General features: G+C 47.1%; 2 protein-coding genes across 3 annotated transcripts in view; one reads left to right on the plus strand and one right to left on the minus strand.

The window, feature by feature from the left end:
• LOC144945904 (unconventional myosin-IXb-like) overlaps positions 1-14,044 on the minus strand; it is an 88,403-nt gene extending 74,359 nt beyond the window's left edge. Inside the window, exons 1-2 of one of the 2 annotated variants that reach the window (XM_078874537.1) lie at positions 13,692-14,044; positions 5,967-6,069 (exon numbers count right to left, since the gene is read on the minus strand). The gene's annotated coding sequence lies outside the window, so the exon portion shown is untranslated. The remainder of the gene's footprint in view (positions 1-5,966; positions 6,070-13,691) is intronic. The other variant, XM_078874536.1, reaches the window with a different exon arrangement.
• An 848-nt stretch (positions 14,045-14,892) lies between these two features.
• Positions 14,893-23,839, plus strand: NR2C2AP (nuclear receptor 2C2 associated protein). The gene is made up of 5 exons (XM_078874773.1): positions 14,893-14,968; positions 16,448-16,538; positions 18,197-18,302; positions 20,443-20,510; positions 22,750-23,839. The coding sequence occupies exons 1-5, from the start codon at positions 14,931-14,933 to the stop codon at positions 22,867-22,869; spliced, it is 423 nt and encodes a 140-aa protein (XP_078730899.1). The 5' UTR covers positions 14,893-14,930; the 3' UTR covers positions 22,870-23,839.
• Positions 23,840-24,509: the final 670 nt, after the last annotated feature.

Here is a 24,509-nt window from a genome sequence, read left to right on the forward strand (position 1 = left end):
CTTATTAAATTAAGTTCAAGCCATTATATTCCTATGATTTTACCAGACTAATAATAATAATATCATCATCATCTCTCAATAGCAGATCAAATGAGAACCACATTGTGTAAAGTAAAGAGTTCTTGTTTCATGACTAGACCAGACCCCAGAATATGAATGTGAAATTACCAACAAGACTTCTGGACTGTCAACAGATGACGATCACTACTCCTCAATCCGAAAATATTACCATGCTCCCTTAACTCTGAAGTGGAAAGTAAATTTGTAACCAGTGCATAAGCGATCTCTGTCACAACGGCAACTAACAAGTTACAGAGAAACGCACGAATGTGTTTTTTTCCCAGGCTTAGTGACCAAATCACCAAGTCAAACCTGTATCCAGATTGCCATCATCTCACACGAGACGAATAATCTATTCAAAAGAAGACAGCCGGAGGAAGCGGATACCTTAATTCTGGAGTGGCAAGTAAGTTTGTAACCAGTGCATAAGTGATCTCTGTCGCAACCGCAACTAACAAGTTACGGAGAAACGCATGAATGTGTTTTTTCCCAAGCTTAGTGACCAAGGCACCAAGTCAAACCTGTATCCAGATTGCCATCATCTCACCCGAGACCAATAATCTATTCAAAAGAAGACAGCCGGAGGAAGCGGACACCACAGAGCTACCTCCGAGAGCCCTACAAGTACTCTCCGCTGACACACAGCAGGGGGCAGCATGTTCCCACCCGCCCCGCCTCCCAGGGTAATGGTCACCACGTGACAGTCGACCCGACATGCCTACATCGGATAAGACACGGATAAACATTCGGGCAGATTAATTGCACAACCAAATCTCGGTTCTGTGATTGGTAACCGGGCTGTGTTTTACGAAAAATGAGAAATCACTATTTACAGTGCGTGCAACAGCGCTCTCTCGTGTTGGCGGACAAAGGCCGAGTGAAGCCACTCTAGAAGTGGCTCTGTGGTTTCATCTTCCGGGACCGTTTCCTAACACCACGTGGCACTCGGCTGACTATAGCAGTGGTAGATTACAATAAAACAAACGTATGCTGCAATGATGTCATTGGTGGTAAATTCTAAATAAAATAATGAACAATTTTTTTCAGTCCGTTTCAGCCGACCGTTGGATAAAGGCCTTGGCCATGCCACGTCGGGACAAGCGGGGTGTTTGAACATACTTCACCAAGCTGGTCAAGGCGCGTTGGCGAAGGAGTGAGGAGGGGTGTGGGCCCAAGGATTTTCCACTAACGTTAGCCGTGGCTGGGAATTGAACAAGACAATAGCGCAGTGTGCTTACCACTGCACCACTGCGCCCCATAGTGTACACAAGTATGGCACTTTAGTCAAATCCACTGCTGGATGAGGGCCTCTCCACGCCATGCGGGTCGTCAGGGTTAGTTGGCCACCCTTCGCCATGCCTGCCAGTGCAGGCTGGTGAACGAGTACAGGCAAGGGGCTATATAAGTAGAGCACAACAGCAAATCTTCCCGCGCTGCCCTCCCCCTGCAATAAGCCCGGTGCATATACATATATTTAACAATTTAAATGAACAGAAACATTTGCGGAATACAATACACTCTCCGCCAAGCCGAATCCTTCAGTCGGCCGACTATGGAGAAAAATGTCAATCCGAAAACATCATCATGCTCCTTTAGACTCTGGAGTGGCAAGTAACTTTGTAACCAGCGCATAAGAGCTTTCTGTCAAACAGCAACTAACGAGTTGTATGTATGTCACGTTGAACTTCTTTGACACCGTACGTAACAAACCGTGCCAATCGGAGGTGGGGGGGGAAGGACAACGAACTAAACAAAAAAAGCAGTTGTCAGGAAATTAGTTTTTAATCTAGATCATTTGAAAAAGTGAATGGCTCCAGTGGGCTCCAAATATCGGAAGGCAGAGCGTTCCAGACGGCGACAAAAGCTCGTCTTAAAGCACGCAATGCGGTGGCCACCGTCTTTGTTCGATGGCCAGCCAAAAGCCGCTGCTACAAGGATGACCACCGGAGTTTTGCGTGATGATGGTTTATGCTCCTTGACAAGAGGAATGCGTGAATATAATTTTTTTTTACCCAAGGTTTAGTGACAGAGCTCACATTCAAATTCCCTAACCGCGCCTTTCGTGGCCCAACAAAACAGGTCACGCGCTTCCAGCGACATCACCATGATATTGTCTCTCTCTCTCTCGGTGAACCTCGCAATTCGGTTCCTGAAGAAGCTCCTGGCACATCGAGCGAAACATCAGACATCGCACCGAACAAAATCGGAATCAGAAAATGCATTTACACTGGAGGAATCCGATGAGCTATAAAGTTATTTTTTACAGATGTCCAGTAGGGGCACGGGGTCAAAAAAAACGTGATAGCAGTTGAAAGTATAGGAAAGGTAAACAAATCACTTGAAAAAAAATCCAAAAAAAACTAAACAATTTTTTTTGTATTTTAATCAGGTAAAGCCCACCGAGCTATTTCGCTTATTTGATCAGAAGCGACCTGGCCGTACACAAATGACAGCTGGACAAAGTGGCTATAACACCCTCGAAAAAAAAAACACTTCCGAGCGTGCAGCTGCACAGCAGCCAGACCGCGAAAACCATACGCAGCGGCATTACTCACCGGGAAATATTTCTAAACTGGGGCCGAATTTGTTCCAGCATTTAGTGACGCGCGCGAGTTATTGTGAAACAAAGTGGCGGCTAAGCCGGGATGAGCCTGGGACGTTCCAACCCATCCACTATTCCTTGAACTCAAAGCTGAGGTTTCGTATCAGGACTCCGTGTGTCGTACAGAGAGGCTCCTTGCCAGTAAGATCTGGCAGTCCGCCACTATTGATTCAAGCAAGCCTGGACTCTGCTGATGAGACACTATAAATGTGTGGAAACCGGTCCAGGAGATTTGCTCGCGTTGATTCAATGCTGCTCAAATTATGCACTCCCATGGAAAAGACAGATATATGATGGGGGACGTTGTCTGCTAATGTATTTTGTTGAGGTGGCTATTATTTTGGCTCAAATACACTTGTGGATCCCCTGCTCAAATACGAGGACAGGAGGGACAGTTAATCATCTCCAGTGGCAGCAGCCCTGAGTCAGTAGGATGAAGACCTCCCCCCCCATGCAATGTCAGTCGGTCATGGTGGTTGTTTGACCATACTTCACCAAGATGGCCAAGGACAATGCAAGTCTCGCGAGAGAGGCAGCAAAGTTCATTCCATAGCACACCTAACACCAAGTCGCAAGGAACACGACCGATCTCGTCAAGTGTCGGAAGCTACGCGCGAGGGACCTCCACGCATGACCAGGTGTTATAACAAAGATTCCCCGTGTAGCCTTAACAGACTGTAGGGGAAAGAGCACCTATGAAGGCCGGCACAGCACACGAGGGGGTGGGTGGCCAACACCACGCCCGGCCGCCTTTGTATCCCTAGTGGCAATGTTTACAGAGCGCACCAGGTACTCATTTTAGGCTGAGTCGACCTAGGGGAGGCCCAGGACCGGTTCTGATAACCGTCACCGGTGTTGGCCGTGAGCGGGAATCGAACTCGGGTCGCCGGGTTCACAGCGCAGCGCGCTAACCGCTGCACCACCGCTCCCCACACAGACACACACAGCCGCTTCAGGGGTGTCCCCACATCATGCGGCGTGACGACTTATTTGACCATACTTCACCACGTTGGTCGTACAATCGATTTCAATGTAGGACCCACCCACCCCCCCTACCCCCATTTCCAAACGCGCAAGGATGTCGCTCACAGCAATGCAAAGAAAACTTAATGATTAAATGTCAGTGTGCTCCGCTAACCCGACGTGGTAACGTGCATCAGCAGCGCTCTGTAAATGAGTCAAGGTGCTTGGGATGCAAGTGTGACAGGCGGCAGTGAGGGCGGAAGGGTCCGCAGTCCATACGCATCGCTAGTAATCTAACCCCCACCCCCAAAGATAAAGATCCCCTGTATAGCTTTACCAGACTGTTAGGGAAAGTGCTGATAGCGAGCACCTATGAAGGACGGCACGGCGAGGGGGTGGGTGGCCAACACCACGCCCGGCGGCCTTTATCTCCCATGTGGTGATGTTTACACACCGCACCAGGTACTCATTTGAGGCCGAGTCGACCTAGGGGAGGCCCAGGACCGGTTCAAATAATCGTCACTGGTGTTGGCCGTGATCAGGAATCGAACTCAGGTCGCCAGGTTCGTAGAGCGGCGCACGATATCCCGCTCCCCACATAATGCCCCCCGCCCCCACAACACACACAGATGTTAACCCGGTCTGTAAATGATGAGAAATCCGAATCATAACAAAATAAAGTAAAATATAAAATAAAGTCAATAAAGTAGTGTAGTCTGGAAAACCACAGGTTTCAAACGCGCAAAAACGAGCGTAAAAAAAGGACTTAGGCTCTGTGCATTATGCAAAAAACCATCAGCAGTTCCTGAAGAATTGGAATGTGATCTTCTTGTCTAAAGGGTCACCATGAAAATACATTTGAGCAAATGTGACCGACTGACAGGCACCGGCGATGTCGAGAGAGACAAACTGCGGACCGGTTTCGTGCTTATTAGGACTGATCAGCACCAACAATGCTCACTGCTGCAAAGTGTGTTGTATGATGCACGTGCTAGCGTGGTCTCCGTGCAGTACAGCAGGAAGGAGTTCAATCACATGACCAGCACGTACCTCGGCACCTTGAACCCTGAGGGTGTGTGTTAGTGTGGGTGTGTTTGTATATCTATGGGGAGCGGTAGTGCAGCGGTTAGCGCACTGCGCTAAGAAACCGGTGACCCAAGTTAGATTCTTGCTCACGGCCAACACCAGTGACGGTTATCTGAACCGGTCCTGGGCCTCCCCTAGGTCGACTCGGCCTCAAATGAGTACCTGGTGCGATGTGTAAACATCGCCGCTGGGGAGACAACGGCGGTCGAGCGTGGTGCTGGCCACCCACCCCCTCGTGTGCTGTGCCGGCCTTCATAGGTGCTCGCGAACAGCACTTGCCCCAACAGTCTGTTAAGGCTAGATGGGGGAGCTGTGTCTTTGTGTGTATGTGTTTATGTTTATTTGTGTACAATATAACTGGCAAGGTAGCTGAGCGGGAGAGCGAGTGGCTCGCAATCGGAAGGTTGCAAGTTCAATTCCTCATTGTGGGTTGACTAAACCCATCATCCTTCTGGGGTACTAAAGTGAGACCCAGTGTAACAGAAATCCACGCACAATCCACGCATGATCGTGCTAAACCGTTACCTCTCTTTGTTGTCTTGATTTTTTGAAGATATTTATAACGTAATAAAAGATCACGGATAATAGGATTAAGAGTGGCACGGATAAAAGGGTAATTTTGATGCCGAGGTTAGTGGGTGTCGGCGGGTAATAGGGCCGTAAATAAGTGGCGTTCACCTGTGCATCACTTTATTGGGGAGATGGTTGTGTCAGTGATCGGTGAATAAAATAAAGGAGGACCTGGGCACCCCTTTATTGACTCATTGACGACTTGACTCGGTCTCCCATCGGTATTATAATAATAATGACGTTGATCAAGAGCCAGATTTTGCATACAAGTCAACAACTCAAGGAGGCATTCTAGATTTGAAGTTTTCGTGACTGCAAGGATCCATACTCTTTGGTTTTCTTGCTGTGGTTGTCCCACCTGATGACGGGCGCTTGTGTTGCGCCCGGAACGTCGTGATTTAATTAATTTACTTTTATTTTATTTTTTCACCTACGTGACTTTACCGAAAGAACCAAAGAGTATAACTCAAGGAGGCGCGGAGCAAAACTCAGGGCTGCTCGAAAGCCTGACCCAACACAGACCTTTAGATGTTGCTTAGAAGTCAGAGTGCATTTGATGTTGCGGATGTGCAAAAGGATAAGAGTTACACACCGAGGGGGCGACAGGCCCACCAGCTTTCAAATAGGCTTGGCAGTACAGGGTGTGATGTTGGAGGAGTGCGAAGGAGAAAGATGGAGGTAGCACCTTGCCTCTTATGGAGTTGGCAACCCGAGTTAAATTCCCTGCCACGGCTGACATCAGTGGCGTGTGACATTTGAAGCGGTCCCGGGGCACCTTCTTCACCAACCTGCAATGCCGAGCATGGCGAAGTATGGTCAAAACATTACCCTCCTACCCTGCTCTTTCTCCTATGCTTCTCTTGGTTTCTCTTTCCATAGGTCACTGCTGATGATGGTCTAAATCCTCCCCCCCCCCCCCGTACATATCGATATGTTCATATACTGCGGGTCTATTATCTGCTGCTACTGTTAAAAATACAAATAAATAACGAACGACAAAATGATATTGGCTCTGTCCAGTGTGAGTTTCAGGCGAGTGCTTCTAAGACTAATCGTTAATTTTACCCATGATGAATTAGCTGTAACGAGTAATATTTTTGCAAACCGCTTATCCGCCGATTCTAATCAACATGCCAGCATTCACCCTTGAACGTGAAGGCCTGCTCACTCACTACTGTGTAGCGGAGGCCAAGATGGAAAAACTAATTTTTTCATTTATTTTATTTTCGGAAGGCTGCTATGACTGATAAGGAGGTGGACTAGGTAGACGTACAACCCGTTTGCCAATCCACTGCTGGATGAGGGGTACATTGCGATAATTATATAGCCGTTGTGCATTGCCAACGATACGTTGGTGAAAATTATAGAACGTGCTTCGCGTTAAATAATTTACCAGCCCTTTCATCAATCCACCGCTGAATTAAAGCTCTCCCCATGCCATGTTGATAAATGGGGGTTGTTTCACCGTACTTCACCACGCTTGGCAGTGTGGGTAGGTGAAGGAGTACACCCATGACCAGTTCAAATGTCACTCGCTACTGATGATAACTCTGGTCAGGAATCAAACTTCTAGTTGCCAGGTTGACAGCGCAGTGCATTAACTACTTTCACGTCGCCACCCTCCTTTTTGCCCTGCGCTGCTAAACTCATCACCCTCCTCATTCACACCCCACGCTACTAACCCCTGGTACTTTTCACCCGACTGTGTCTTCTCGCCCCCGATTACAGTTGTAGATGTCTGAAATTATGCCGACACAGCCTTCAAAATATCTCCAACTGCGTCAGCATCTTTCAAATACAGTAATTATGGTTTCTATTCCTGGTTTCAGCCACCCAAGATTAAACCTTGTTCAATAATGTAGCGAGTTAATGATCTCAGCCCAACGACCAATGACTGCACAACAAAAAAACCAACATATTCAATTAAGCTTTCACTTAAATTGGAAAAAAATAAAATCCAAATTACATATCTAAAACATTAGTTTTGTTTGGATTGCTATGTGACGAACATCTCTAGCAGTGCGGGTGAGACATTGCTGCGACTTAGGATAAGAGATCACTTAAATGCATCTCAGAATTATTTCTACAGTATAACTATCCACGGGGTCATTCTCTACCACAGGGTAATGGACTGCTCTGTGAGAGTTACATTATCTTATTGTCGTAATGAGATTTATATAGCGCCTTTACCAAGGTGCTTTACTGCAATTATAAAATTGTACATAGCATGTTAATCATTTCAAATAAAGAATTGGGTTATTGTACGTAGTGTAGTTTGTATGCAGTAAAACAAGGGGGATTGATAAGGAGGGGTTGGGATAGGCCTGGTCGTAGTTGGGGGGGCCAATGGACACTACATAAAAGGACAATGCAGATAGCACAATTGGTATAACACTGGGGGAAAGGCAAAACAATACATCCAAACATTATACTTACTGTACTGTATTGCATGAAGCAGTAATGCACATGTACCATCTGCCAGCAAGTAGATGGTGTTTGTGCCATTGCTTAGTGAGTTTGAAACCATGCAGTGTTCCTTTAACTTGTGGTTTTCTATCTTGTACAGTCAAAAGGAAGTCGGCAACACTCTCACACAGAGAAGAAACCAATACTTAATCATTAAAAAACGTCAATGAATCATCCTGGAAGCGCAGACAATAATGCATTGTTCGTCCAAGCGTGTGTGTGTATATAGCCATGTGTATATTGGTTTGGGAAGTGGTGGTGCAACGTTTCGCACACCGCACTACAAACCTGACAACTGGAGTTCAATTCCCAGCCATGGAACACATGAATGGTGATTGATACCCGAAGGTAACATGGGCCCTCCCCTGAATTTACTCAGCTGTGAATGAGTACACCCTGGGGTCTGGTGCGAAAAATATCACCACTGGAGAGACAAAGGTGACCGGGCGTGGCGCCATCCACGCCTACCCCTCCTCGTGGGTTGTGCTGCCCTTAAAAAGGTGCTCACTAACAGTCACGGTCTCAACAGTCGACGCATGTTGTTTGACTTGCATCCCACTGGGATTTTCGCACACAGCATTGGTGTACGGTGCTTTTTTCTGAAATTTTTGCTGTTTTTTTCCCCCTGGTTTTTCAGTTTGCACAGTCACTTTAAGATGTTTTCTTGTTCATGTTTTTGTTTTTTGTTTGTTGCGGTTGCACCCGATTCAAGAGCCGAATGGCTCACAAGCTATACCTAATAAATTAACTTGAAAGTCTCAATGTACACAGTCACGTGGGCTAAGTCCCTGCGTGTGTAAGAGATGCAGCCCTGCAACCTCCTACTCAGGCCACTGCTGACGGATACTGTCTCCACTAGAGAGCTCTCTCTCTCTCGAGAGAGAGAGAACCCCCCTCGAGAGAGCATTGTGGCCCACTATTCCTCGCTGGTCAGACGTCTTGAAAGAGGTGTGTCGACCCACACTTTACCCCACCGCACGCGACCTCCCGACAGACTCATCGGTGTCCCCCTTTCATACTGCTGGGTGGACATGGGCGGAAGCGACCGAAGAAACTTGCATCATTGTTTCAACTGCCGCGCCGGGAGATCAAACTGGCGACTTCTGGATTGCGGGTCCAGTGTGCTGCTAACCAATGTCCTTTGTTATATTGTGTCCTTTATCAAAGATTGAAAACGAATTTCTTCGGAATAGATTTTTGTGTTTAGTTTTTTGTCCTTTCCACTTGCCCCCACCGCCCCCCCCCCCCCCGATTAGCACGGTTGGCTACGTATGGTGCAAAACAAGTTCAACATACATGAATTATATTATATTCTCGGTTCTTTCGGTAAAGTCACGTAGAGGGGAAATAATAAAATAATAAAAATAAAACAATAAAATTCTCACGACGTTTCCATTGCAACACAAGCAATCATCATCAGGTGTGAAAACCACAGCAAGAAAATTTGAAATCTTAACCAAGTCCCAAGACTCTTTTTCAGTCGGGTCATGCATTGGGATCTTAATGGATAAAATATATTTGTTGTTCTAAAGAATTAAGCAGAATGAAGCTAAACACAAATAGACAAAATTAATTACGTGAAATTATAGAACTTACTATAGAAGGCTGCAAAATTGGACTCAGGCTTAACAAAACAAAGTTACATCCAACGCGTCAATTTAGCACGTGCATTCGAGGGACACACAACTACAAAACACAGTGGAGTGCGTACACGCAGGGGCAGTTCGTGATGGTGGAATGGGATCAAAGAGTTGAACTCGAGAGGCAGGTGAGAGCAGGTTGGAGTGATTTTTTGGAATAATTAACTGAATAATATCGAAGGCAACATTCCAATAAGGGACTCCTCTACTAATAAACATTTGACTTACGAACTTTCAGAGATACGAACAAACCTGTCCATATGTCCAGTTGCCTATTCTGATCGAGAGTCATAAGTTAAACCGCGGCACAATTGATGGTGGTGGTGGAATCTACATCTGTAGAACATGAAGAACCAGTGGCATCTATATCTACAGGAGATTATACAACTTTTAAAGCCATTCACTGTGTTCAGTGTCTACACCGTACAACATGTTTGGAATCGGTAGGCGTAAAAGTTGGACTTACGAACAAATCGACATCTACTACGAGCGGCGATGCGGCGATGAAATCGGCCACTGTGCAAGAGATAAGAGTAAATAGTTGAGATGGGGGTGGCTTGGAAATGCCTTCATCTAGCAGTGAATAAATCATACATGACGATGATGATGATGTTGTGCTATAGTTTAAGCGCATCCTAGTTCGTGACAACTCACAAATTTCGCATCAACGAGTTCTTCTTACTGTAGGTTTATGGACGCTGTTCAGTTACTGTTTTCAAAACCTGCTTATGAAACATTGACAAGCTGTAAAATTCCTCGCCTGGCCACTGAGTTTTCAAGTGCAGCTCTTATTTAATAAAATGCATACGCTACGGGTATTAACGACAGCTGACCCATGCAAGTCGGCATTCATACAAGCACAATGGCCCTCCGTATTTTTTTAACTGACTGCTTGCTTGTACAGTACGACATCATATATATATCCAACTCCCTAGTGACTTAGGTATAGGCGGACAGTTGAAAGGGTCATATATGTGAACTTCTATAGACAATGAGTTACAAGCACCGTGCACAAATAGGTTACAGGACGAAATAAAAGCAAAAACAGTTTGAAACGTGGGACATTGCTTCACTGTGCTTTAAAATGAAACAAATACAGGCGATTATAAGATCAAATTACCGTTTGTGAAAAGGTCAGATTTGAGAAAATGAATTATACACCACGCACATATAATGCATTAGGTGTGACCGGTTCGTTGGCTCAGGGAGGATGTGCGATGGTCAGATACGCGACGTAGTACGGTAGATACCATAAGCCAGCGACTCTAACCCCAGTAACGGGAACGTGGAATTTCCACCGCAGGCCTCAGGTCTATAAACTGGAGATGGCCCTATTTCCATGCCAGTTTGTGAACTACTCTGTCTTGTTTCCACTTATATATAGACTCAACGACAGGGTAAAAAAAAAGACTTTGGAAAAGGGCTTGGAAGGAAAACACGCGAGAGCAGTGTCCTTCACTAATTTTCAGAGGGTGGGCCACTTTCGCCAATTAGACATCATCAGTCTGTGGGCCTCCACACATTTTAAACGATTGTTGGGTTTGACAGCAGCACGACGATGATGGGGGGGGGGGTTCTTCACATATTGTGAATTGTCAGGGGCCACACATCTGGGGCCACAGTAAAGGCCACCAGGGGCCACCGGTGGACCACGAGCAGAGGTCGCAAACGGGTTTTGATTCCTTACCCGTATCCGGCCGCACCAGGGTCGCAAACGGGTACCCGTACCCTACCCAATACCCGGCTACGTGTACCCGGCTACGTGTACCCGGCCGGGTATCGGGTAGGGTAAGGGTACCCGATTGCGACCTCTGGGATGAAGCCATGTTGCAGGCGCGGGTGGGTTGATTCTAGGAACTTGAATTGTGAGAAGAGACAAGACGTTGGGAAATGAGTGACAAACGGTTACTCACCAGTGACTCACGGCCTACCCGTACCCGGCCGCACCAGGGTCGCAAACGGGTAGCCGTACCCGGCCGGGTACGGGTAGCCGGGTATCGGGTAGGGTACGGATATCGGGTACCCGATTGCGACCTCTGACCACGAGGCCCTTGCAATGAAGGCCACTGCGTTAGATGTAACCAGGGGGTAGAGAAGGTTTGCGATGGGTGGGGCCTCGTGTGCAGGGCGGAGGACGGCAGTTGACCGAGACGGGCACTGGAGTGGCGGCACCCATGCGTCGGTGACGAAGGGCAAGACATAAAAGCCAGATGGTGGAAATGATAATGAGACTGTGAGAGTGAGATCCTTGAAGGATGCGTTGACAGTGTCACAAGGAGAAGAGCTAAAGGCAGATGGCGGCGAGGATGACGATGAGACTGTAACAGCGGTCCTTGGGTTGGGCGTCAACTGTGAAACATCTGTGGGATCTGGCAGAAGGAAGTGGTGATGGTGTAACTTGGTGGCATTAACACACAACCCCATCGCAGAGACGTATTGGGCACAGTAACTCACGGGAAATTACCTTCCCACAATTCAACGGTGCCAGCAAACATTTAAATAATTTAACTTTTCATATAAATTGCTGCATTTGGTAGTGATACTTTTTGATCGTTGATGCGTCTGTCCGTTTACTCAACAGCTCCTATTAGGTAACTACATTATTCATACATAAAAATTAAAAACTGGGTTATCAGAAAATATATATTTTTAAACGTAATTCATTCGTCCCCAATGGTGTTAAGTGAATCCTCCAACCCTCATTCACTCCATTTCTCTGGCCTCGCTATTTATGTGCTATGATGAAGGGTCATTGCCCGAAACGACGCCTACTTATATATATTTAAAAAACTTGTGGCAGTGTTACCGATTAATGTGTTGAGTTTCTGTTAATTTACCCATTAGACTTGGTAATACTCGTAACCGCTTACAGGATGCACAAGTTACGTGTGTGTTAAGATTAGTTTCCCTGCTCAAAGGAGTTCATGAGGGTGGCACTGATTACATTGCTGGCCATGAGCTCGCTCGGGAAATTCCACATTACTATGGCAGCGCCAATCCCGCCCATAGGACGCCTACAGTTTAATTATGTAGAACGTGTATTCACGTGTAAGTATTGTCAAACATATGTTGCTACCAAACGTGATCATAATAATTACAGCAACAACTATTCCAACTATAAACCTTCAAACGCCAATGTTAACCGCATACATTAGTGTGCTACAATAAGTACTCGATACGTACTTAGTCTATACGGTACTGAACCGTGTTGAGAATAATTCTAGATTTGAAGTTCTCGTGATTGCAAGGATCCATACTCTTTGGTTTTTTCGGTAAAGTCACGTAGGTGAAAAAATTAAAAATAATAAAAACAACTTAATTAAATCAGTTGTTTTTTCATTAATTTTTATTTTATTTTTTAACTACGTGACTTTACCAAAAAAAAACAAAGAGTACGTGTTAATAATACTCTACCCCATATAGTATGGGGCCAGTATAAATTGTAAATAACCAAGTTACGTCATCTAATAAGCTGGACATTCCACATTACTATGGCGGGGAGGGGTGCCTGTACAGTATTTACAACCATCACTGGTGAAGCATGATCCAAACTAATCCCCACCACTCAAATGTAATGCGGGAAACCTTCATCCAGCAGTGGATTTATACAAAAGCTGCACGTGTTACGGTGATACAGTGTCTTGTGTACAGTTGTGGATAACCAGAGCCATTTCAATACAATGTACTTAAATTGTAATCATATTCTATATATACACGATTAAATTTTTTTAAAAATATTTCAAAACACGCTACGATACTATAACCCTACAGCGCAGAATAAACTTGTTGTACTGCACCGCTCCAAAATCTATGCTGCCCCGTCTTCACACTAACATGGTGAAAGCATGGCCCCAAAAACAACCTCATCCAGCAGTAGATAGAGATCTGTCTGCACGTGTACTACAACATCAACAATCATACAATGTGACAATACACAGTGAACCCATCGGTGTACACGCTTGCCACAATCATATATGCTGTAACGTAGGTCATACAACGCACGCTATAACATTTACACATAAACCCATTTCAATTGCGTTACAACAAAAGCCTGTACATTTTCTCAGAATTGATGGAAAAAAACCCGGTGTCACATACAAGGCATGTAACATTTCTAAATTAAAATTACAACATTGTCACGATACAATGATGATGGCACATGGCCCATGGCAAGGCAAACCCACACCGATGCATTGTGTGTGTGTGGTTGTACAGACAACAACAGCAGCAGGGCATGGTGATCGTACACGCGATATATCTCAGTGACATTAAAACACGAACGCGCACACGCCACGCACACTTACCGAACTTGTAACACAGCAGTCGTCGGACGGAGCCTTTCTTTAAAAAGGTGGACACGAGCAAAGAAGTAATTACTTGACGTGTTTGTTGTTTAAACATTTTTTTTCTCTCTCTCTCTCGCTCGCAATCACAAACGATCGAGGAGGAAGATTTCGTCTTGAAACCAGCGCGGCCAGCTCCGCCGTTAACTCAATACGAATGCCGCGATTGCATTTCCCACCGCCGATAAGCACCGGGCTCTCCGTGCAATTGCAATGCGTAGAGCGGATAGGGCAAGGCGGCCCCGCGTGTCAAATTTATGTCAAATCGCCTTTCTCTCGCCGCGTCGACGACGACTTGCTCGTGATTGCTCGGATTTTTGTGGGAAATATCCGACAAGGGCGGGGGGTTGAGGGAGGTTGGAATCGTTGGCATTCAAATTGGATGGTGGTGGGGCGGTGTTTCGAGTTGGTATCGTTGTGGAGAGAGCAATGGGTAATCATCAATGGGGCAATTAACCTTCGTTTGACAATGATAATCGTCGACAGCCTTCAGCACCGTGCCGCATTGTTAATACATTTCTCACAACCCACGCGATTTTATGTTAACGATGTTGTCAATTTATACTGGCCGGCAGCGAATTGATCTGAAATATATATTTTATTAACGTGACATGTTTTTCATGCAGAGGAAAAAGGTCAAAATCCATTTCCTACATCGGAGCTGTTAACATTTTCCACTACAGTACACGTACTGTAGAGTATAATAATGCAGTACTACCAAAGTCACTTGGCATTGATATCAGAACCGTATTGATTACAACGCATGTAATATCATTCATTACAACAATTAACGTTGCAATTCGTGATACTTTTCACTCATCAATGTGCATTCGTTAAATATTACTTGCGTTAACATCGCAAAGCCCGTCACGCCTGTTAAAACGCACAGTTCATAAAATAAAGACAGGGCCAGATAATTAAGGTTTAATTAACTGTACGTCTCACATTTCATAGATGGCACAGGGATCGCGGCTTTAGAATGTGTACAACAGATCGGACAGGGGTGGCTTCTCATTGGTCGAGCGCGCGTACGTGACGTACGCGCTCGTATTGTGATTTAATTATCATATAATTAACATAAAGGGAGTCGCGAGCTTGCAATGCTTTTGCACGGCGACTCCCTCCTCATTGACATGTAATTAACATAAATTATGTTAATGAACGCGGAAGCGCGCCCGGGTTCAACTGCACGTGGCTGGCATGACGTCTTCACTGGTTTGCGAAAGCACATCGTGCCGGTAATACATAAATTAATAAATGCACGTGCGGGTTTATTCTATTAAGTGTATCGCTGCATGTTTATTAAAACGAGCAACTCTATACACTTATGTAAAACAAAGTCGTTAAGTTATAATCACATACGACCAAATCGCCCGGTAGTGCGTGTGCGTTGACGGGCTGACTGGCCCCTGCCATCGGAATGTGGAATTTCCACCACTGGCTCAAAGTCCCCGGCGGTTGTTTAAGCAGGGAGACATTTTGACTTTAAGATACATGCGGCTTGAGTTGCACATTGACAGTAATATTAACGTTATGACTACCGGGCCACTTTGTTAGTCTGGTACGTTATTTTTACTACATTGTTGTGGCGGTCTCGCAGTGGTTTATGTTATGTACCGTATGTTGAGCTTCTTTCGCACCGTACCTTAACCAACTGTGCTCATCGGAGGTGCGGTTTAGCGCACTGCGCTGTGAACCCATGCCACCAGAGTTCGATTCCAGGCCATGGCTGACATCAGTAGCGAGTAATGTCCTAAGCCAGTTCTGTTCCCCTGTCTTACCTACATGCCAACGTTGTTGGCACGTGGTTGAACTTTTGGATGGAGTGGATTTACAAAGAGGCTGCAATTATGTACGGGTAAAAACAACTAGGCTTTCGCAAACGGAACTATGAACTTCATAAACAGGAAAGGGGAAAACATTAAAATATAAAGTTGTGAACTGGCATGTATAATCAGGAAGGTTACACTTTTGCTATGAATCCGCCTGTTTATAATGTTCCTTTGAGGGCCACTGTGTATTTTCTATTAGTGTATTAGGACTTGTGGTCATTAGGGTGGCATACAAAGTCTATCCCATGAACCAATGCTGGGCCTCCCCTAGGTCGACTCAGCCTGAAATGAGTACCTGGCGCTGTGTGTAAATATAAACACTCGGGAGACAAAGGCGGCCGGGCGTTGCTGCTAAACCCTAAGCCACCCCTCGTAGGCGCTCGCGAACTGCACTTGCCCCAACAGTCTGTTGCCACATGGGTGGAAAAAACCCGATTTTTCCAGCGGCAGGCATCGGGTTTTTTCTTTAATACAATTAAACCCGATTTCGGGGAATTAAAACCTGGTTTAATGAATACGAAACTCTGATCCAAGGCTTAGGCTGCTTCCTCGTCGGTGCTGCTATCGTACTCGGGGGGGGGGGGGCGTCGGGCACGGGCTAGTCGTAGAATGCGGCGGGCAGGTTGGTCTTGATGAGCACGAGCTCCTCCACAATCGTGGGCGCCAGTGAGTTCCTTCGCTTGGAATGGACGAAGCCCATCGTTGAGAAGTTGGCGAAGTGCGGTTCTGCAATTATAACCAATTAAACCGGATTTCTCCCAATCTCAGATGATCGGGTTTAATATAAAAACACAATTAAACCCGATTGTAAAAAAAACCCGACTGTGCCACCCTTGCGTTGAAGGCTATACAGGGAGGATCTTTGTCTCTTGTGTCCTTAATCAGGGTGAGCTCCGTTCTGAATCGAGACGGGAAACAGTTCGGCAAGAAGCATCTGTTCGACGGCAACGAAGAAACGTGCTGGAACTCGGACCAGGTCTTCACAAATCACTGCACACGATCATGCGTCGACACTGCACTCGCTGGAGCAGCGAGAGCCAGCGGTCGGCAACCTGCGGCTCCTTTAAGGACTGCCGTGCGGGCTCTTGAAATTCGAAAAAAAGTCTCTTCTTGTTATATTGGTTGCCCACCCCTGACCATGGGAGTCCAGTTCACCATGGATGTCCAGTTCACCATGGATGTCCAGTTTAACATGGGAGTCCAGTTCGCCATGGGAGTCCAGTTCACCATGGATGTCTAGTTCGCCATGGATGTCCAGTTTACCATGGGAGTCCAGTTCGCCATGGATGTCCAGTTTACCATGGCAGTCCAGTTCACCATGGGAGTCCAGTTCGCGATGGGAGTCCAGTTCACCATGGCAGTCCAGTTCACCATGGCAGTCCAGTTCACCATGGGAGTCCAGTTCACCATGGCAGTCCAGTTCACCATGGCAGTCCAGTTCACCATGGGAGTCCAGTTCACCATGGGAGTCCAGTTCACCATGGATGTCCAGTTTACCATGGGAGTCCAGTTCGCGATGGGAGTCCAGTTCACCATGGCAGTCTAGTTTACCATGGCAGTCCAGTTCACCATGGAAGTCCAGTTCACAATGGCAGTTCAGTTCACCATGGGAGTCCAGTTCGCCATGGGAGTCCAGTTCATAATGGGAGTCCAGTTCGCCATGGGAGTCCAGTTCGCATTGGAAGTCTCGTTTACCATGGGAGTCCAGTTCACCATAGCAGTCCAGTTCACCATGGGAGTCCAGTTCACAATGGAAGTCTCGTTTACCATGGGCAGGGGTCAGCAAACTGGGGCTCCAGAGCCGCATGCGGCTCATAAACGACCGCTTTGTCTCGTTATTTATCAATGACCATCTCGTATTCACCACAGTGCATTGCGGCTCTTGAAATATTGAGTTTTTTTTACCAATTAAAAAAAAATGGCCCTTATTGTTATATTGGTTGCCGACCTCTGAGCTAGAGCAATGGTTCTCAATCGTCTTGGTGTGACAGCTCACCCCCCCCCGCCAATCGACACCACAACGAACGTTATTAAGGTTACAATATCACAGAGGTCACACGCCCTCGCCTCTATCATATAATCCACGCGTACAAGTGTTGTTGTAACTTTCTGACCTGCCTGCCCCTAATTGACATTTGTTTAAAAAAAAAGTTGAATAACACATGGGATGTGTAGAAAAAAAATGTTTGTATGTTGAGCAACGCAAAGCGAAAGGATGCATATTGTCTATTGTGTTACTTATATTCTCCGTGATGACACTTAGGATTGTTGTGTACATCGAGTGCCTGGTTTGTGTATAAGAGGGAGGAATGTGTGTGTGTTCGTGCTGTGCGGCGGTTAGCGCGCTGCGCTACAACCCCCGACAATTCGAGTTCGATTCCCGCTCACGGCCAACACCAGTGACGATTATCTGAACCGGTTCTGGGCCTCCCCTAGGTTGACTCGGCCTCAAATGAGTACCTGGTGCGGTGTGTAGTAAACATCGCCACTGTGGAGAATAATGCGGCCGGGCGTGGTGCTGGCCACCCACCCCCTCGTGTGCCTTGCCGACCTTCATAGGCGCTCGTTAACAGCACTTGCCCCAACAGTCTGGTTAAGGCTATATGGGGGATCTTTGTCTTTGTGTTGAACAAGGGTGCCCCCCAGTGGGTGAGCGTGGACTTCCCGCAGCCTGTGCGAGTGAGCGAGCTCCACGTTCAGTTCCAGGGTGGTTTCTCTGGAAAACAATGCCTGCTTCAAGGTAACTAAAACAATGCCTGCTTCAAGGTAACTAAAATAATGCCTGCTTCAAGGTAACTAACACAATGCCTGCTTCAAGGTAACTAACACAATGCCTGCTTCAAGGTAACTAAAAACAATGCCTGCTTCAAGGTAACTAAAAACAATGCCTACTTCAAGGTAACTAACACAATGCCTGCTTCAAGGTAACTAAAACAATGTCTGCTTCAAGGTAACTAACACAATGTCTGCTTCAAGGTAACTAACACAATGCCTGATGCAAGGTAACTAAACAATGCCTGCTTCAAGGTAACTGAAACAATGCCTGCTTCAAGGTAACTAAAACAATACCTGCTTCAAGGTAACTAAAACAATGCCTGCTTCAAGGTAACTCAAACAATGCCAGCTTCAAGGTAACTAAAACAATGCCTGCTTCAATGTAACTAAACAATGCCTGCTTCAAGGTAACTAAAACAATGCCTGCTTCAAGGTAACTAAAACTACCAGATTGGTCAGTGACACTGCCCTAAGAGGGTTATACGCTCTATTATCCTGTAACGCGGTGGTGGTTGCGTTCCGGAAGAACACCGCGTCATGGGAAAAATCGCGTTCTAATAAATAATATCGGGTAAAGCAGAGTCCGGGATAACACGCGAGATGCGTACACAGGCCGAACAAAAACTGAGCCACAGTGGGTAGCGTCTAGAAGCATCCAGCAGCATCCCGCTGCCTTGTGTGATGCTACGCCGAGGCGGCCGTACGACCGCTCATTCCTCCTCGCGCGATGTAGTCCCTTTCACTCAATCGCGTTATATCCAATTCGCGTTATGAAAACACGCGGTGTTATAGAACAGACTGCACACACAAACATATAATAGGTAGCGCTTTGGGCAATGGCCGTTCATAGCACATCGATGCAGCAAGTTAGATGCGTGTACGTACGTTTAACTTCTTTCGCACAGTAGTACGTGTCCAGCCGTGCTAATCTGGATGCTGCGGACAGGCCAAATTGCCCCCAAGTGAACCCCATCCACAAGCTCATGTTGATTTTCTGCATCTGAGCATACCCCTCATCCAGCCATTGGCGAACCTAAAAAAATCATGCATGCATGCGCGTGGACTCTGATGCTTTCCAACGTTGCGTTTGTCCGCGGAACGACGGTGTTTAATCGGCAGGACAGAAGGGGACGGGTAGGTGTCGGGACAGAACGCTTTAACATGTTTTGTTCAAGGTAGCTGTCAGGGTAAAACGCGTACTTTGCCAATTTTATTTTTGCTCTGCTTTGTGTGTCCAAAGTTTTGGGCAGCCCTTTGGTCAATTTGGCCGATTTCTTAAAGGGCGAGTGCCCAATGGCCCCAATATTGAAACGATGTTGTGCAAAAGTTTAGTTTGTATTGGATCATCGCCCTCCCTTCCACGGTTTTATGGCCAGCCGGAGCTAAAGTATACAAACAATGCGTTTTACCTCCGGTGAAAGGCGTTAAAAACGGCAGTGCACACATTTTTGTTTTCATAAATATATAAATGCCCAAAAAACACTTGTGAAAATGTTATCACTACACCACCGAGGTTGCACGAAGTGACAATCTAGAAATCACAAGAGGAGTTTGGCTGGAAAGATGTATGCTGTGTCGCCAAGGCTGTTCGCATCAACATGAGAATATGCTACATAAACGTTGGACTGCAGAAACAAAACAAACGCATAACATTTTTTAATATATAGAAACGTCAACCATCTCCGATTTGCTGACGGAATAGCCGTCATAACACCCAGTGAAAGTAAATGACAGATAATGATGGACCCCACGGTGGCGAGGAGATGTTAACTGCCTCGCCTGGTATACAGGAGGTCGTGGGTTCGATCCCGACCCTGATGTTTATATATTTGGAGTTTGCAAGTCTCTTTACCCATGGTCATGTGGTTTTTTCTCCCAGTCCCTCCACATTTAAAATCAACGTGCTTTGAGTGCTATTATAAATGTCTACGTGATAAGCCGCCACTTCGTTGAGCTGCATAGCTCAGTGGGGCCCATACCTGATAGAATAAAAAAAAAGTTGTATAGTTTTAAATTGTACAAGGAAGGCTGCAAAATTGGCATCAGCAGTAGGTGTTGGCTGTGATGACCCCGTGATGTCGATCGTTTGTCTGCATCGCTTGCAGGTTTTGTTAAAGACGACCCATCAAAGACCCTGATGGAGTTTTACCCGGAAGACGTGAATTCTACGCAAATATCCTTGCATACCGTGTATCAGATCGTCCAACGTTTCTACTCTCCATAAATTTACGACGGACACGTGAGAGTGTGTGGAGTGGTGATGCAGTGGCTTGCACACTGCGTTGCTATCGTTGTACCCTGTGAACATCAGCCCTGGGGAGTCAAAGGCAGCCACGCGCGGTGCTGGCCACACCATCCACTTTGCCGCGCCAGGTTTCCGTGGACGCTCGCCAACAGCACTTAGCTCTCATAAATAAGGCTAATTGGGGGTCTTTGACTTTGTGTGTTGGTCATAACTTCAATCCAACCTAGATTTAACCAGGACGGATTATGTGAGGAGATACTTTAGACATCTGGACACAGTGATATCCTACAGCAGGTGAGGATGCATTGGTTGTTTCTTGTAGCCCATGTGTCCAGCCTTCGTATGGATAACTATTATTTTAGCCCGGATAGAGGGGGGCTAAATGGGTGCGGCATGGGCTAGGGATGAAATGGGCTGATCTGCTACAGGATGACTTTGTACTGAGTGGACTTGCCGACAACTGGTACCAGTGGCGTCAAGATCGGCCTCTGGATGAAGCTCGTGAAGGACGCTACCGGGCAGTTGGAGGCAGTCGCCCTCTAATGGGAGACGGAGGAGCAACACCCGCAATGAGCATAAAACCGGGCCACTGCAATACAGAAAGGTGGCACAGTGGGGCATTTGCCCGTCGTCTCATCCATAACACCTGGGCGTGTCACGTGACCTCATGCTTGTGACCCTTCACCATTTAATTTGACTGTAAAGGTGCAAATGACCCTGGCACAAGCACTGTGGTGATATCATAGCCATTTTAGTGTTGAATGGCAGTTGTATGTGTGATTGTGTGTGTGTGGGGCCTTACCATCAGCCCCACCAAAACTAAGTACCTGCCTGGGTATTTTGTACCATCGGACACTCCACCCCCACAACTCCCAATTGGTGATGGGGCAGTTGTGGAGAGAGTGGAGAGTTTCCCATACCTGGGCAGTGTGCTTATGACCGGCTCCAGTTTATCAGCAGAGGTCTCACTCCGAATCAGTCGAGCGGCAATATCTTTTCATCGGTTGCGTAACGCTGTGTGGAAGCTACCTGGTCTGTGGCTCCGCACGAAGCTTCAGGTCTTCTCGGCCACGGTCATTCCCTCCCTTCTCTACGCTTGCGAAACGTGGACCCCCCTAGTGGAGCATCTTCGCCGGTTGGAAACATTTAGGCTGGCCTGCCTACGATCCATCCTGGGTTTAACCAGGCTGGATTGTGTGAGGAGCTCACAAGTCCTTGAAAGATCTGGGCAAAGTCCCATCAGTGAGCTCCTCCGGCAGGCAAGGCTGCGTTGGCTGGGTCATGTAGCCCGCATGCCCAGCCACCGCATGCCTAAACAGCTTTTGTTCGGCCGGATCGAGGGGGCTAAACGGGCGCGGCACGGGCTAGAGAAGAGATGGAGTGATGTGGTACAGGAGGATGTGGAGCTGAGTGGACTTGCCGATGACTGGTACCAGCGGTGTCAAGATCGGCCTCAGTGGAGGAGGCTCGTGAAGGACGCTACTGGGCAGTTGGAGGCAGTCGCCCTCCAACAACAACGGAGGGCGGAGGAGCGACGCTCACAACAACGAGCGGAGCGCCGGATGGCTAAAGCACAGCAAGTTGGTACAGTAGGGGGCACAGGTGGTGCATCAGCCTATCATCTCGGTCATCTCAGTCAGTCGACCCGTGGCACCTGGGTCTGCCCCGTGACCTCCTGCCAGCGGGCGTTCGACACTTCACGTGGCCTCAAGGTGCACATGGCCTGGCACAAGCGTCGTGGTGACGTCACCGCCACTTAGTGGCGAATGGCGGTTGTTGTGTGGGGAGCAGTAGTGTAGCAGTTGGGCACGCTGCGCTACGAACTACGGTGATCCGAGTTCGATTCCCGCTAACGGCCAACCCCAGTGACGATTATCTGAACCGGTTCTGGGCCTCCCCTAGGTTGACTCAGCCTCAATTGAGTACCTGGTGCGGTGTGTAAACATCGCCACTGGGGAGACAAAGGTGGCCGTGTGTGATGCTGGCAACCCATCCCCTTCGTGTGCCGTGCCGGCCTTCATAGGTGCTCGCTAACAGCACGTGCCCCAACAGTCTGTTAAAGACTATACGGGGGATCTTTGTGTTGTGTGCATACGATGCAGTTGTTTCTGAACTCGTGTGCGGTCAACTGCACTGTTTCTTTTTGACTTAACAGTCTCTTATCCACGTGTTCCAAGTGCCCCCAAGTGAACCCATCCACAAGCTCAAGCTGATTCTCTGCAGCTCCACGGATCTGTTCGGTCGCATCGTTATTTACAGGTTGGACGTTCGGGGAGAGAAGGCGTGAATCACTGCCAAAAACATCTTGTTTTTTTTTGGTCGGGCTCAAGATCAAGATATCACGGCCGAAGCCGACGGTGCCACGGCCGACGCTTCCTTCCGCTCCGCCAGATGCCGCAGCTGTTGCGCAGTAGATGCGCGACTTCCATGGTATCTCGCCGTCTGCTGTCTGATCTTCCCGAGGATGGCCGGGCTCGTAGGGACCACGCCAATGCCTCTCTGTAACGGCCCCTACGCCCATCCTGCACACACGTCCCATCGCGCGCAGCCGTTATTCTGCCTAATCGTATATACAACACTTAACCCTTTCCCGTTCCGGTGACGTATGTGTACGTGTACGTCACTGGAACGTAACCGGAAAAAAAATGTACTTTATCGGTACTGAAGCTCCCACAAGGCCATGCGGGAGGGCATGTGGCACAGTTTGTCGCCGGCTATCGTCGAGTGCAGTCGTGTTGCTACGGTTCTCCACGGTGAGTGACAATGTCTTTAAAAACAACGGCGGCGCTTGCGCGTTCCGATATTCAGCGGTGAACGGGACGAGCCACCCCGTGACTTTCAGTCGTCTCGCAACGGGAGAGGGTTAACTGCCACCTGCCATGTTCGCTTGTGAGACATCCCGGGAAAATACCGCTCAAGATGCTGCTCGATTGTGAGCACGCTCACTGCCGAGCGACGAGCAAACAGTCGATGGGTTCAATTCCTGCCACAGCCGTCTCCGTGAATTTTCAAATGCTCTGTTGGAGGTGTTTTTTTCTCTGCCGGTCATATTGCAATTGTGCTATTGGCATCGTGTGACTTGTGGGAGATACAGGGTGCTTCAAGTTTGTTTTAACGCTTATATGGGACTATCGTTTTGAATGGAAAAAGAACGGATAACACACTGTAACATTTTTTATTTAAAGCTTTCCTGACTGCAGGGATTCATATTCTTGGTTCTTTCGGTAAAGTCACGTAGAAGGGAAATAATAAAATAATAAAAATATAAAACAATAAAAATTCGAATTTTTTTCATATAAAACAATAAAAATTCTAAAAAAAAATCATTGCTTTATATTTCTATTATTTTATTATTTCCCTTCTACGTGACTTTACCGAACAAAAACAGGAACACTGTAACATTATAACATGTTAATAACTTCAAGAGGCACATTTCTTGTGGTGTTGTTGCAAATTCTCAGAAGTGTTGAAAAACATTTTAAGCACCCTGTATTTCTACTGGGAGCTCTTGACTCTCAGCCTGACGTCACCTCGTGTGAGAGAACGACCCCGGAAAACGACACAGAACTAGTTATGAGGTCCCCCCCTCTTCAGTAGCTTCTCATCCACACCTCTGCTACGCCGGTGGTTATTGCGACGAGCTCGTGAGCACAAACAACCTTGAGAACAGCCACGTTCGTAAGAGTTGTATATTGTCCGTCTGTGTCATAAGCCAATGGTTTATAAACTGAAGTTAGCGACGGTCAGTCGAAGTGACAGCGAGGCCAGTGGTGGAAATTCTGCATTGCCATGGCAGGGGGGAATCTATCCCAATGATGACTGCTGTGAACTTCACAACGCGGTGTTATAGGATGAGTTGATCCCCAATCGAGATTCGAATTCGCGATCTGTGAGTCGAGCACAACAATCACAGCGACACAGGACTCA

This window comes from Lampetra fluviatilis, chromosome 39 (assembly GCF_964198595.1).
Source record: "Lampetra fluviatilis chromosome 39, kcLamFluv1.1, whole genome shotgun sequence".
Lineage (NCBI taxonomy): Eukaryota > Metazoa > Chordata > Hyperoartia > Petromyzontiformes > Petromyzontidae > Lampetra > Lampetra fluviatilis.

Coding starts and splice junctions, on each gene's coding strand:
- NR2C2AP (XM_078874773.1), top strand. CDS start 14,931: ATGACGTCTTCACTGGTTTGCGAAAGCACATCGTGCCG. Junction 14,969..16,447: donor TGCGAAAGCACATCGTGCCG/GTAATACATAAA, acceptor GTCCTTAATCAG/GGTGAGCTCCGTTCTGAATC. Junction 18,303..20,442: donor AAAACAATGCCTGCTTCAAG/GTAACTAAAACA, acceptor CATCGCTTGCAG/GTTTTGTTAAAGACGACCCA.